The sequence below is a fragment of the Peromyscus eremicus genome, chromosome 11 (assembly GCF_949786415.1).
Source record: "Peromyscus eremicus chromosome 11, PerEre_H2_v1, whole genome shotgun sequence".
Taxonomy (NCBI): Eukaryota; Metazoa; Chordata; class Mammalia; order Rodentia; family Cricetidae; genus Peromyscus; species Peromyscus eremicus.
This window is the reverse complement of record NC_081427.1, coordinates 11803019-11818646: the sequence shown is the minus strand read 5'-3', so window position 1 is coordinate 11818646 and position 15628 is coordinate 11803019. Positions and strand designations below refer to the sequence as shown.

The 15628-nt window shown below is 47.1% G+C and overlaps 1 protein-coding gene across 1 annotated transcript in view; it reads right to left on the bottom strand.

The window, feature by feature from the left end:
- Positions 1-2848: 2848 nt before the first annotated feature.
- The window catches only part of Trio (trio Rho guanine nucleotide exchange factor), a 310438-nt gene continuing 297658 nt past the window's right edge, over positions 2849-15628 (bottom strand). The window contains exons 52-57 of the mRNA XM_059276653.1: positions 15304-15466; positions 14960-15081; positions 9660-9738; positions 7505-7705; positions 5653-5791; positions 2849-5183 (exon numbers count right to left, since the gene is read on the bottom strand). Coding sequence (XP_059132636.1) covers positions 4635-5183; positions 5653-5791; positions 7505-7705; positions 9660-9738; positions 14960-15081; positions 15304-15466 — 1253 coding nt within the window. The 3' untranslated portion in view covers positions 2849-4634. The remainder of the gene's footprint in view (positions 5184-5652; positions 5792-7504; positions 7706-9659; positions 9739-14959; positions 15082-15303; positions 15467-15628) is intronic.

Genomic DNA, 15628 nt, shown 5'->3' with positions numbered 1-15628 from the left:
ATCAGAGGGACCCTAAATGACAGATAACATGCATTCTCTAAGTAGAAAGGCTACAGGAAGAAACTTCGGTGTCAAATAGGAAGTAAGGACAAGGAAAGAATAAAAACACCTATAGTTACATTTTCCTGTTCCTCTTTAGTTTTTAAACCATGTTTGGTGGTTGAAACGGACAAGTGAAAAAGACTTCAATTCAAAGCAACCACTCCTGTGAGAGGCATCACCGCGGAGCAGCAGTGTTGCTATCAGTCTTCACTGTCACCTGCACTGGGTTTGGAACCACCCAGGAGACACACCTCTGACTATGCTTGTGTTTCCAGAGAGGACTAACTGGGAAGGCATGACCCACCCCCAATGTGGGTGGCACCATCCCACAGGCTGGGGGCCCACACTTAAGATGAAACAGGAGAAAGTGAGTTAGCCCTAGCACTCATCTCTGTGCCTCTGTGCCACTGAGGTGACACACGAGCTGGCTCATGCTCCCGGCACCATTCTGTCCCCCATAATACACAGTAATCTTAACCCACAGTACAAACCTTTCCTTCCTCATGCTGCTTCTTGTCAGGTGTTTTCTTCACAGAAATGAGAAAAGAAACCATGGTATAAAGAGTTGGGTCATTGCTGTAAGAAACCGGAACGTACGCTACCTGGGCCTTCTGAACTGGTTTGTGGGAGGCTAATCCTCAGGAAGGTTGGCAAAAACGAAAAATGGGGATCAGAAAGACAAGTAGGCCAAAATATAAAATGGTAAATTTAAGTGCTAGCCTGTCATCAAGAATTACATTAAATATAAATGATCTAAATAACATCAATTTAAAAAGCTAAGTCAAAGGGGCTGGAGGAATTGCTCAGTGGTTAAGAGCACTGGTGCTCTTCCAGGGCAGCTGGGTTCAATGCCCAGCCCCTACACAGTGGCTCACAACCATCTGTAACCTTGAGGATTCAACGTCCTCTTCTGGCTTCCGGGGTTACTGCATGCACATGGTGCATAGACTATATGCAAGCAAAACATCCATACACACAAAATAATAGAATAAAAAGATGAGTGGGGGAGATTGCAAAACATGACCCAATTAAACGCTGTCCATAAGGAACTTCTCTATAGTAAGATAGGCATACTGACAGTGTGGATGAAGAGGAAGATGGAAAAAGATGTGGCACAAAAACATAAAATAGACAAAAAAATAAAGAAAGATGGATTACATTAATACCCAATGGTACACACCAAAGTGAAGAAAATCACTAGAGACAGAATGGAATATTGCCAAGTGATTAAAAAAAATTGATCAAGAAAACCTAAGTCCTGAGTATGTAGGTATTAAAACAACAAGCCTGCAGGTTATGTGGAACAAGAAGCTGGGAGAAATGAAAGAGAAACAGACAAATGGGTAATTATAGTGGGAAGTATTAGCATTCTTCTCTCAGTGGATTGAGTAACTGGACACAGCATGGTCAATTCTTCCTTAAACAATACAAGTTGATTGCAATTCAGTGAATAAGAAACAAGTAATTTGAATACCGTTACGCTGATGAAAGAATTTGTTACTGTAATTGAAAACCACACACACAATTCTCTAGGCCCATGTGGACTTGCTGAAAATTCTGCTAAACAAACACTTAATGAAGCACTGCTATACTTTTTTTTTTGGAGAGAGCGACAGGGTTTCTCTGTGTACCTCTGGCTTTCCTGGGGTTGTGGAGACTCTCAGAGAGGAATAGGTAAGCCTCTTGCCTTATTAATGAGAATCCCATGAGCTCGCCAGGAGGACAGACGTGGCCATCCAAGGTCAACAGGAGGGACCATCTGATGATGGACAGGCTGTGTCAATACTAAGATCCTAAGGTGAAACTGTGTTAGCACTCAAGATATGGCCTCTGGAGTAAGGGTGCATAACATCACTGCACATAAAGCCAGAATGACCTAGAACTAAAAACTTTATTTTTGAAAACCCTGAAATTCCAAGGCAAATTCATCTAGGGGAGATGGAACTCAGAACACAGATCTGCTGGCAGGGAGGGATTATTTTCCAGAGGATAGTGTTTTGTGTAAAGATTTCATATGTAAATATATAATTGATAAATAGCCTAGGGTAATTACATATTATGTAATATATACTTAATATTTATATAATATATATCTATTTATATAGATAAATCTGGGAAAGATTTCACTAGTTTCAAAACTTGTTCTCACCTCCCTTATGAGGTCTCAAATATATGTACACCCAAGTAGCATCCTTGCTTCTTGTGTTCAAAGATGGCACAATCCCTTTTAAAGGAACAGTTGCTACAAGATGATATCATAACTTATTCTGCCCACCACAAGAGAGTACCTGTGGGTTTAACAGGTTAATAAACTGTAACATGAAGAATGGCAAGCCTTTTGATATTCAGAGAAGGGAAAAAATATCTTGAGAGCATGACAAACCAATCTTCTCAAGACCCTTTCACTGTGCCCCCCACTCATGGCGTGGGCACAAACTGCTGTCTCAGAAGAAAACATAAAAAGAACCAAGGGAGGTCATATCAGTGACAGGGAAAGGGACCTGCTGCCAGCAAGGGGGGAAAAAGCCAGGATGAAGCAACTCCCTTCATTCGGAAAACAGGGTACCAGGAAAATGAGGGTGCATCAGGATGAGCTAAGGCTGTTACCCAAAGGCAGCTGGTCATGCTGGTTACACACCAGCAGTGTGTGTGTGTGTGTCTGACCACCTTGCATTGTACATCTGAACCTGCTCACTCTCAGTCCATGACAATCTGCCCCGCACCCCAAAAGGATCCTCCCATGTCTCTCTCAGGGACCTCTCTGATTTAGCAGTAATTAATTTAAATAAAAAGCCTAACACCAAGATCAGGCAAATATGTTTAATTTTTTAAAATAACCGATGGCAAAATAAAATATTTACATCACATCATAATGTGTAAACATGTAAGGTCTCTGTACAAAGAAATATACATGCAAAAAAATAATGTAAAAATTTAACTGAAATAATAAAGGAAACAGTACACAAATAAAAGTTATGAGGTTACGGATACACATCCAGTTTTTGAATCCAATTTCTCTTAAAAAGTTTCTGTACAATTTTACAAGAAACAAACAAACGAAAACCCAACAAAAGAATAAATAAAATACATCGGAAACTGCGAAGCTTAATTATGCCAGTTTATGGCTCAAGACCCAGATGTCTGGCTGGCTGGGGAAGCAAGCTGGTCTCCTGTTTAGTGTATTTCACACAATAAAGATAAAAAGACATCCAGAAAAAATTCAAGCGTGCCAGAAACGCAACTTCTTGTGTTGAAGGACTTCCCACGCCAGCGCCAGCTCTACCACAGTGACTCGGGCACTGGGTACCAGCCTCAGGGCGGCCAGTACTTAATTGGCTTTCTTACCAAAAGCTGAAAATCCAGCCAATTTTTTTATACAGAAAGTTGAATGTCAAAAAGTCTAAAAAGTAGTAAATGTTCAGACTGATTTTGGGAAAAAAATAATACTTTGGCATTCTGAATAATAGCATAATAAAATTTAAAACATTACCCTATTATCCAGTTTTATATTCAGAGTATGAAATCACTTTTTTTACAGTCCTCAAAACTGACAAATTTCACGAAGAGTTAAGTGTCCTCGAACTGATGGCACAGGGGCTACGACCCACCCCCAACACACACGGAACCATAAAGCTCACTTGCCAAGTATGTGCTTTTTCTATATATTTATTACAGGTACAACAGAAGTCTTCATAAATAGTTGCAGAAAATGTTAAAGCCACAACATTGCACATGATATGAAATAAAACCAAAAAAACCCCCAATGAGTGCATTTACAGTATTTTCATCTGACTGTATACCGCTCAACAATCTGATTGACGGTTTGGGGCGGGGTTGGGGAGGGGTGGGGGCAGTGGGGCTGGACCCAGCCCAAAGTCTTCATTGGATGGGCAGACCCTCACAGACCCCTCACAGGAAGGCCCAGGCGGTGGGTGGGAGGAACGGAGGGGGAGGGGATGCCAGACGGAAGGCAGGAAAAGTCTTATATACAAGTAAGGCCTACATTTCATCAGAGCAAAACCATTCATTCTATTTTATGCAAAAGATTGAGGTTGAATGCACGCTTCAGAAGCCAAGTCTGCTGCTTGGCAAGACGTACGCAGATGAGGCAACTGGCGAAGCTCCGTGCCAGGTGGACGCCAAGCACTGGCTGAGGCCACGGGAGTGGCTGCCACCTGGCGAGTCTTTCCCAGAAATGCACAGTACCTTTGTTTTGTGTTAACACCAGTGGTTTGAACATAGGCATGTGTTTCCTTGAATAAATCTTGAAAACGTTAAATTTGCAAAATTCTATCCATGTTCATTTAAAAAAGTATCTTTTTATTTTTTATTTTTTTGCAGAAACCTGAATAAAATACTGTGATACAGCAATGCGATCTCTGCCCTTGCAGAGTGTAACTGAAGGTCCTCCACCCCAGCGCAGCTTGCAGCTCTGAGCCCAAGCGCTGCTGAGCACAGCTCACTTGGAATGCAATTTCACACGATGAACAGCAGGCAGCCGGTCACTTAGTTTGGTTTGGTTTTCCTCTTCAAAATTCAAATTAACAGCTGATTGGCAGGTGAAAGAGAATGAGAAAGAACTTCAAGACAGGTCAAACTCTAGGCAGAAGCCGGCTCTGTAAGAAGTTTTTAATGCTACGAATAGGTCGAACATCATTCTGGTGTTTGCGCCGCTCAATGAAGGAGGTCAGTCTGGACGTGTCGAGGACGCCCGTGCCTTTGCCGCTGCCGTTACCTGCCTGCAGCCACTGCTCCTGCAGGGCCAGTGCAGCCGAGGGACGCTTGGCCGGGTCCTCCTGTAGGAGGAAGCACACGAACTCCTTGGCCTTCTGGCTAACTCCTTTAAAGTAGTCCTCCGGGAAGCTGAAGTCCAGCCGGCAAATGTTCAGGCAGGTCTCCTCCACGCTGTCATCCAGGAAGGGAGACACGCCGCTGAGCAGCACATAGGTGAGCACTCCAACACTCCACGTGTCCGAGGTCAGGGAGACAGGGTTCCCAAGAATGATTTCTGGGGCTGCAAACTCGGGGTTCCCCAGCAACTGGTGGATGTAGTAGGTGGTGTTGAGCTGGACAGCATCTCCAAAGTCTGTCAGTTTAATGGTTGGTTTGGCCAAACTCTGATCCACCAAGATGTTCTCAGGCTGCAACACAGGAGGAGACACGGTCACTGGCGGACATCCCTAGTCATGCTTAGTCTGACCACTGTCAGGATCCTACGGTGAGTCAGGCAGGCCGTGCCACCCGAGGAAGCTCTCCGGGCCAGCGAGGGAACAGGCTGGGGAGGAATAGGCCCCTCTGCTCAGCTGGGAGCAGCTCTTGGCTCTCGGGTCCAAATGGCCTTACTGAACACAGTCCTGTCTTTTCTCCCCAAGGCACCCTTCACTGGGTAGATCCCACGCCAACTCAGCAGCGCTGACAGGAACTTCCAAATGTCTCCTGACCCAACAGGCTTAACTACTGGGGCCTCGCAGCTGTGAACAGTACTGAAGGGAACTCAGGGAAAGACAAGGAGTCTGCTCTAGTGTTCTCTCCCCATTTCCTCAAGACTCAGGCAGGGAGCGGGGTGCTTGCATCCCAGACCTGCCCTTGCCCAGCCCTGGGCCTGCCAACCTTTAGGTCCAGGTGTGCTATCCTGCAGTTGTGAAGGTATCGGACGGCTTCCAGAACTTCCCCCAGGTGCGCTCTGACCTTCCCTTCGGTGAGGCTTCCCCATCGTACCACACAGTCCAGGAGGCGACCCTGGTCAGCCCTACAGGGAAGAAGGACATTTGTCACCTTTCAACTCACAGACTGTTTTAGGGTGAAATCAACTCACACTCTCAGGACTGTACCTCCACTGGACGGCATGGTACAGGGAGGGGTTCTGGCCCCCTCACTGAGAAGACCCAAGTGGGTAACGGCTGGGGAGAGCTGCAGTCAGGGGCTGTGACCTTGCTGTGTATTGTTACAGCAGGCTGCTGGGCAGTGCCTATGGATGTAAATTACTGCTGCAGGAAGGAAGGGGTCACCCGCCTCCCTTGGCCAAACTTCCTTACATATAAACATGCATGTGAAGATAGGATGAGATCATGTTGTAAAAAGCTACATGCTAGGGCAATGTATACATGCTTAGTCAAAAGCTACCCTAATCTGAACTAATGTTTAATAATACAAAGTTCTGAACTAAAAGCTTAGTAGAATCTATTCACTCAACCTTCAATACCCTGGGAAGGGTGCTTCATTGCTCCATTTTAGAGATGAGGAAACAGAGGCAGGGAAGGTATACAACTTTCCTGAGGTTCCATGGCTAGTGAACAGCCACTATTGGATGGAGGCTGCTCTGAACATTGTTTTCAAAACAGAAGTTTATAAGAAGACCAACCACCTGTCTAGCAAGGAGCAGTCATTAGTGGGAAATTATGGTACTCTTATGCAAATCAATTCTGTTAATAGTCTGTTGAGGCTACACTGTGGTGGTTATATGAGAATGGCCTCCATATGCTCATATATTTGAATGCCGGGTTTCCAGTAGGTGGAACTGTTTGGGAAGGATTAGGAGGTGTGGCCTTGTTGGAGGTGTGTCACTGAGGGTGGGCTTTGAGGTTTCAAAAGCTCACACCATTCCCAGTTAGCCCTCTTCCTCTTCCTTGTGCTTGTGGATCAGATATAAGCTCTCAGCTACTGCTTTAGCAGCATGCCTGCCTGCCTGCCTGCCTGCCTGCTGCCGTGCTTCCGGCCATGCTGGTCATGGACTCTAACCTATGGAACAATGAATTCCCAACTCAATGTTTGCTTTGTAAGTTCCCTTGGTCATGGTATTTTGTCATGGCAATAGAAAAGTAGCCAAGTAATACACCATGCAACTTTCTAGTGAAAAGATGTAAGAGCCAGAGGGGTGGGGGTGTAGGTCAGTGACCTAGTCCTTGCCAGGCACATGTGATACCCTGGGTCCAACTTTGCACTGCGAAACAAACACACTCAACATCCCCGCCCCGTCCACAGCAAATCTACAGCCAAAAGAGCTGCAACTTCAGACCAAGGCTGCGGGGATTTCTCACAAAGACCCGAGTGACTGTTCTTGTTCGGAATCCCCGTCCAAGGTGGGCAGTCACTACCGGTCATCAGGTTTACCAGAGAGCCTCCCAGGCATGGGGGCTTCCAGGGCAGCACCGGGCTTGGAAGTGGCTTTCCACACACCCTGCACCGTTTTAGCTCATGACAGCTCTCCAGTAGCTGTGCTTTTAAAGACACCAAGGATGAGGTGGCTGGCGAGATAGTCCAGCAGTTGAGAGCACTGCTTATCCTTACAGAGGACCCGGGTTCAATTCCAGCACTCAAATGATTTTGCCATGAGCAGAGGCTCCCACACCGTAGTCTCTGATAATAAATCTATCTCTGTAGGAGTTCTATGAATTCCAGAACACACAGGAGCAGCAAAAGTGCTGGGAGCTGAAGTATGGGGGTGGTGGGGGGAGGTACGCACATTTCCAAAACCAGGACGTAACTGGTGGGGGTCTCGAAGGTGTCAATAAGACCCACAAGGAGGGGGTGCTGGAGGTTCTGCAGGATGCCAAGCTCATGGGTGACCTGGTCACGCTTCATCAACTTCTTGTTCACAAACTTGGTGGCCACTGCTCGCTTGGTTCCCTTCTGATCACATTTCTTGACCACAGCAAATCTGCCCCTATAAAATTATCAAGGAGAAAGGACGTAGGACCATCTCTGTGGGACGGTGACTTGATACCTACGCACAGACCTTACTTTGCTGGGCCATGTGTGGACGGGATGTGGTGCCAAATCAGCTATGGGACGGCCATTCCGCCCTCCATTTCTCACGCTGGGACGGGGCAGGCCTTGGGCTTCCTGACCACTGACTGTGGTGACAGTAACAGCTCAGGGAGCCTTGGCCTCACCATGCACTTTCTGCCTTTGCCCTGCAGAACTTCACCATTTGGAGGCTAATGTAAGTGCCCACAGTTGCCAGCCAGCGTCCCACCCACTCCTGAGGAAAGGATCTTGTTCTGTTGCTTTAGGCTTACTTGCAGTGTAGACAAGTTGTCCCTTCAAGTGAAGGTCAGGACTCTGGTTCTGTGGCCCACATGCACACCCAGAACTCAGCTGCCCCTTGACAGTCTATGGATAAGAGGACCTGGCTCTCAGGGTGAGCACATTCTGCACCCCAGGGACAATGAGTAAAGTGTGGCAGAGGCAGAGTAGGCTATGGGGTAAGTTACACCTCTTTGACACTTCTCCCACGGGAAGGTGAGGGTCAGTGGGTACCCTGCCCAATGACTCTTAACTGTAGAATGTGGAGAGAGTACAGTTGCTAGTTCTGACCCTGGGAAAGCTCTGCTTCTGCTCTTCTGGAATGTCTCCTCCATCATGTGAGGAAGTCTAGGGTGAATGTCTATGTAGAAAGAGTCCTACATCCATTTAAAGACTCAGACATGAGGGAGGTGTGGATGTGCCAATAGGATGAGCCTGGGAAAGATGGCCAAAAATGCCTACCCAGTCAATCTGCAGTGTTGTGAGGACGGGCACCACATCATTAAGACCAAGTGGGAGTGAGACTTGGTATTCAGCAATGTGTAAATACACCACAGGAGCCACGTGACCCAGCGTGGTCACTAGAATGTAGAAGGCTGCTGATAGACTTCATGGGAAAGCTCTCTCAAAATGTCAAATCAGCAGTCTACTTTGACCCTCTCACTGTGGGTGAGTGTCGTGTAGTTGGGAAGGCAGCCCGAAGTTAGAAGGGGGCTGTCAGTCTGCAGCATTGCTGAGCCCACCCTGGCCTTGGCAGCCTCAGCTGGAAAGAAGAAGCCTCCTTATTTGAAGCTTCTTTGTTTAGTCAAGAGGAGCCTGATAGTCCATGAGGTCATGGTGTAAAGAGGAGCCTGATAGTCCATGAGGTCATGGTGTAATTCCTTCAGATCTCCACGGACGACTGAGGCCAGAGTGCACAGTCAGCCATTCTCAACTGGCATTCTGAGAGAAGGAAGTCTACAAGGCCAGTGTGTGCCTCTTCTCTGAACTCTTCAAGGGCGGCACCTAGCTAGGGCTCTTCTAGATGCCCAGTGGGAAACTAGCTCCTTCCATCCATGGACAGCCCACGCTATTAGGTCTTCATTCTGGGAATCCTTCCTAAAATCTGTTTTGATTCCTTCCCGGGACTTAACATCTAAAGCCCATTTAACCTGCCACTGTTTCCCACAGGGTCAAGTTCTCAGTGTTTGTTGTTCAGCTGGAGGGAGCATTCTGGGGAGGCTGTGGAACCATGAGGAGGGGGGCCTAGCTGGAGGGGGTTACAGGCACGGCCCTTAGACATTTACATATGACCCTGGGTGCTGTTTCTTTCTGCTCCTGTTCAGCCTCGATGTGAACAGCTTCTTCCACACATTCCCCATGAACTCAGAGATGGCATGACAGAGCATGCCATCTTTCCTGTCAGGACAGACTGAAACCCTCTAAAATCATGAGCCAGCTGTTTCTGTCAGTACTGTCAGAACAGAAGCCACGAGCACCAGACACAAGGCAGTCACTTCTACTGATGGCAACACTTATAACCTCTGCTTATCAGTTTTGGGATAACGAGCAATCTTACTTCTGTGGAAAGGGCTTTGGGCTTCACATCATACCTGCCGAGCTCAGCCACTTCACTATAGAAGGAGTCAAAGTTGTCCTTCCAGGTCACCATGATCCCATCACTCCCTGGACCTGCAAGAAGAACACCATTTCCCCTGAGCGCATTTGTTTTTTCTTTTAACAATAGTGTCACTCTCTGTCAACAGCCTTAAACTGGTGGTCCTCCTGCCTCTGCTTCCCAAGTGCTGGCATTACAGGAATGAGTCGCCATGCTCAGCTCCATCCTCAGCCTCTTCCTGAAGCAGAGCTTCTTGGTAAGAAATCACAAACCTGTATTTTCCAATATGGCCGCCACACATGGCCACCTAGCATCTCTGAGAGGTAGCACTCTCATGCCACAGTAAGACAGATGCACGGGACACTGGATAAAAGATTGGAAATATCCCAGGAACAATTTATAGGTATTAGTTTCACATTAGAATCAAATACTGTTGATCTATTAGATTAAGTTAAATGATAGTGAAATCAATTTGCCTTTGTTTAAAAATGTAAAACTGTACTTGAGTCTTATTTCCAGTGGCTAGCACTGCTTGGAGTGGAGGACACTGGGTGTCCCTCTCTGTCACTATCTGCCTATTCCCTACAGACGTTCTCTCACTGAGCCTGAAGCTAGGCTGGCAAACCCCGGACACCTGCTTGCCTTTGCCCCTCACAGGCATCTTTATAACCATGCCTGGCTTTTATGTAGGTTCTGGGCATCTGGAGTCAGATCACCATGACTGTAGAGCAAGTTGCTTTTACCCTTGGGCCTCTCCCCAGGCCCACAGAGCTGGTTTATAGTAAGTCCCCCCTGTTCACCCAGACTCACAGCTTGCAGACTACACTTGTTCTCACAGCCTGCAGAAGTCGAGGGTTCACTAGGTTTTCTTAATGTTCACAGTCTTTTAGAGTATGTACACTATAAATAGGTTGCAAACATGGACAGTTTTATCATACATGTAGTCACTTGTTAACAGTGAATGTGGTATTATATAAGCCCAAAGGAAACAAGAGATTTTTCTCTAAGCTCTTCTGTCCTAGTGATATTGCTATACCCATAGATTAGTGCGTCTTTCAGTGTTCATTGGAGAAGCTTATTGCAGCACATGGGAGTCAGTACAGACTCCCAAATGGACAATATACAGAGTGGGAGACTGCAACAGTCAGTCCTAAATGGGGGTCTATGTGGAAGACGGGCTGGAAAGGCTGTAAGAGCCAGAGATGGTGGACAATTGTGAGGAAATAATGTTTTCCAGACACAACAGGGTGGAAACTCACCAAGACCGTGACAGCACATATAATACCTGAACAAGCTCAAGCCAGACAGAACCCCAGCATGGAGGAGGAGGGGCGGGCACAAAGCTCTACTCCTCTCCAAGAAGCTACTAAAAATGGTGCCTGCTTGGAGAGAAACTCCAAAGCAAACAACAGCAAGAACACGGAATTGTTAAGCACATGATTTCCTTCCCCTTCCCCCACCTCCTTGGGATAGGTTGCTCTATTAACTCTGGCAGGTCTTGAACTTGCTGCAATCCTCCTGCCTCTGCCTCCTGAGTGCTGGGATTACAGGTGTGCAGTGACAGCCTGACAAGCCTGTGATTTCCCCTCTAGTAACGCAGCTACCAGACAGCCCATCAGGCCTTCCACAGCGGCCAGCATTACAGACCCTACTAACCCGCTCTTCTTTCTCCACCGTCTGCTCTAGTCCAGTTCGGCCAGAACTGGCTCACTGCTCCTCTCCCTTTGCTTTCCAAGTCATCACCAAGCACACATTCCTCAAATCACACCCAATGATTGGTCTTTCAAGGCTTTATGGGCTGTAGTGTCTTCCTATGTGCCTGCCCCGGGTCACTAACGAGTGGACAGCATGTCCCCCATGGCAAGCAAACCCCTCCCAGCACCAGGAGCTCCTCAGCCAAGGTGGCCACTGCTGGAGCCCTTGTGTAGGTGCGGCTGTCTAGAACCTTCTTCTAAGCTTTGCATTTCACCGACACCAGAGTACTCCAAATAGAGAACCTTAATTTCTCACCAAAGGGCACTCCGAGGAAGTGAGGACTCCACCTCAGGTACCGACACTGGAGTGCACACTGTGCACTGGTCTTTTCTGATGCCTGTGCTTTCCCATCATCCAAGTGCTTGCCTGCCTCTTTCTTCTTTGAGACAGCGTCTTACTCTGTGGCTTAATTTGGCCTGGACCTCATTCTATGAGCCATGCCGGCCTTGAACTCATAGTGGTCCTCCAGTCTAAGTTTCTCAAGTACTTTGATTATAAGCATGAGCCACCAAGGCCTAGTTTTCAGTGCTTTTTTTTTTTTTTTTTTTTTTTTTTAATGGTGAAACAGGACTTCTAGCTATGCCACTAAAGTAATGGTTTTCAACCTGCGGGTTGTGGCCCCTTTAGGGGTCAAAGGACGTTTTCACAGGGGTCACGTAAGATCACCAGAAAACAGATACTTACGTTACAATTCATAACAGTAGCAAAATTACAGTTATGAAGTAACAATGAAAATAATTTCATGGTGGAAATTATTTTAAATTTATTAATACAGCATGAGAAACTGTATTACAGGGTCACAGCATTGGGAAGGTTGAGAACCACTGCACGAAAGCATGTCACCTACAGACTGACACTTAGTCACAGCTCCTACGACCTAGAAGACTTCCTGGTAGTCTTCTGAGGAAAGCGAGGTCAGTGTACCACCAATTCTGAAGCACCTACCTAACCCCATTAATAAACACTGAAGACTAGCTCTCATAGGATCTAAGTGTGCCATGCAATCTGCTAAGGGAGAAAACCAATCAACAATCCCACCCAGCTGTAAAGTCTATGAACCACAACAATGGTCAGCACAGCAAAATGTCCATAAGGGCTCACCAGCAGTACTTGTATCTTGGAGTAAGCAACACCATCTGATTTGATCTAAGGCCTGCTCAACAGGAAGGAATTCATGCCTGGTACTGTAAACCCAGCCAACCACCTGTGGCTGGTGAGGTCACGGACTCTGAAGGAGATCCTACTAGTCCTTCTGCTTTTCTGAACCAGCACAATGCCTAACTGCATTGTATAAGTACTGCATAAGTACTTCTCCTTAGACCAACAGATAGGTGCAGCTCTCATTCCCATCGGACAAGCTTCTTGTAGCTCTTACAGAAACCTGCAACTGGTCAAAATATAGAGAACTACTGGCCATGGGGTGTCCAACACCAACTGAGACATCTCCAACACAATGTTCACACCTCAGGGAACATCACGGAAGAGGGGGTAAAGACTCGAAGACCTGAGGACCAGGATATCCACTGCCACACAGTTTCTATACAGGACAGGGAACCTGCTGATGGAATCTTAACGACAGGCTGCCTAAACAAGATCTGGACAGTGACAACACTGTCCAGAGAGCAGATGGGCTGATGGACATACAGGGCATTTCACAAGGGCCTACCCCTACACAAAGAGCTATAGGTCATTAATGACCCAGAGAGGGAGACCCAGTGTTCTCCAGGGATGAGCCTCTGATGGGTTATCCAATCCCAGGTGGTCATCTCTAGGCACATAAACATATGAGCAACACTAGATGGGTACAGCAGGCTGGTGCACACACAGATGTGTATGCATATAACGATAATAATGAAGAGCTCATGAGTTTGAGAGGGAGTGTGGGCATGGAAGAAGTTGGAGTGGAGAGAGGGAGGGTGAAAATGATGTAAATATGGTACTTATGCACAAAATTTGAAAGGCTTTTAATTAAAAAAAAAAAGAAATACTGGATTTTCCCACACAAAATCAATCATTTTCCCTTTAATTTTCACTAAACAAGCTTTAAAAAATGCCTTAAATAAATGTCTTCAAAATATTGCATAACACAGAAGAGCACGTGAAACACAAATGGCCAGTCATGGATCCCCAAGCAGTTCAAGAAACGCCCTCACAATGACGCAAGGCCCCGTGGCTCCTCCTGGTCACAGCTCTTCTTTCTCACTGCAGGGCCCTTGCCTGACCTGCCCCATCAGTGGGAGCTTGCATGTATTTCTGAGGTGGCAGAACTGACTTTAGCTTCAAGATGCAAGCATCGCTCCCCTAGTAACTCTCTTGTCCTGAGCCAGCCACAGCCGGACATGTCCAAAAGGGTTGGGGCTCAAGGTCAGCGGCCAGAAAGAACTGGGGTAACACTCTGGAGAGCACAAAGCAAAGAATGGCGTCTACACAGGACAGCTGGGGGGAGGAGACACACGACTGACTAGCAAACATTAAAACCACACACCACCCCGAGGCCTGTAAGCCTAGAGGCTTCCCACAGGGTGCACTTTGGAAACTGTAAGAAAATCTAGTGGCCTGTCTGACGAGATTGCATTTTTCTAAAGACCTTGAAGATTTTGTGACAGAAACAGCTATCCATTTTCTTTTGTTATTTTCCCGCTCAGATCCCTAAGGGATGAACAGCTCTGAAACCCTGAGCAGAACCAACTCTATAATTTGTATAATTTTTTTTAAGTGAGAAAAATCAATGATTATTGTAACTTCAAAATCTTGCTCTTTTTTAGGTCACAAGCCCATAACCATAACATGCTCTTTCTATGATTTAATAAAGCAGTTTCCCAAACCCGAAGCAGCTGAAGACAGGTGGGCACTCGTAGTTGCCTGGTGTAGTACGGTTGGCCTCAGTGGGCATTGCTGCAAACCAGTCCACACATGTCCTGCTCTGAACACCTACCCATGTCAAATGCAGGGTCAGGAACTCACAGGGTCAGGAAGGAGTCTGCCCACAGGGCTGAGGGGCTAACTGCACAGAACACAACATCCTGCTGGGCTGTGGGGGTGCCAAGGCCTCCAACAAGCAGGTCCCTGGGAACACTGTCCTAGTTGGATATTTGGGGATGTCACTGAGCTGTCATAGCCCACGCCTCACTGAAGTGCTCGCTGTACAGGGTCTAAGACAGATCTAGAATATACCATTTCTTTCCCCACTTTTCACTCACATGCTTTATGAACCAATCTAAGAAGACTGGATCAAAGGACATGATTGTAAGCACTGAGGGCACAAAAGCCCCACAACCCAGCTCAGACCAGTCACCAGTGACCCCAATGCACAATGGCACGGTCCCAGGCCTTTATACACACCCTCACTTGAGAGTCTTGCCCTGAACTCCTTTAAGGTGCCAAATGACACTTTTCTTGTGACACTGACGGCTATTTGAGCCTCTTCTGGACATTTAGGCAGGTGACCTTCTGTTCTGAACTTCATGCCACACCAAGTGTGGCGGATACACTGGACTTCAGGAGACCGCTGGCAGAGGTGGCCTGCCCCAGGAGGCTTACCTAGAACCCTCAGACTGGCCGAAGACGAGGCTGAACCCATGTCGTTCACAGCAATGCACGTGTAGATGCCATCGTCTTCTGTGGTCACACCGATGATCTTCAGAGTGGCTTCCCCAACGTCACTGTCGCACACGTGAGAAGACACTAGGTGTCAGGAATGTTCAGCAACTTTAGGCACCAGCTTTACCCACCTCCGCTCAAGTATGAAATGTTCCCCCCAGACTACGTGCTCAAGGTGACAAAGGAAAGAGATGATTCCAACGGTGAACAGTGCATTTCCAGTTACCGAGTAACCAGATCAACCACGCCCCTGGCCAGTGAACTGCTCCAGAGTGCTCCCTCACCTGTAGGAGATGCTGTAGTGATCGTCGTTGTTCAGAGTGTTGTGTTCAGGGCCCTTCCAGGTGATTGAGGCCTTGGGGCGGCCACAGACACGACATCTAAAAACAATGGTCTCCCCTGTCTCACATGTGACCTCACTCAATGGGATAACGAATTCTGGGGGAACTGCAAGGCAAGGGAGTTTGGTCAATGCCAGCCATCCTCAGCATCTCTCTACACCTCTCTCACGGGGTTTTACACCAGTGGAAACCCAGACCACCGCAGAATACCCCAGTGCAGAGCCTCGGTGCTCTGACAGAGATCCTGCAGGTCTGTGACCCCTCAGCC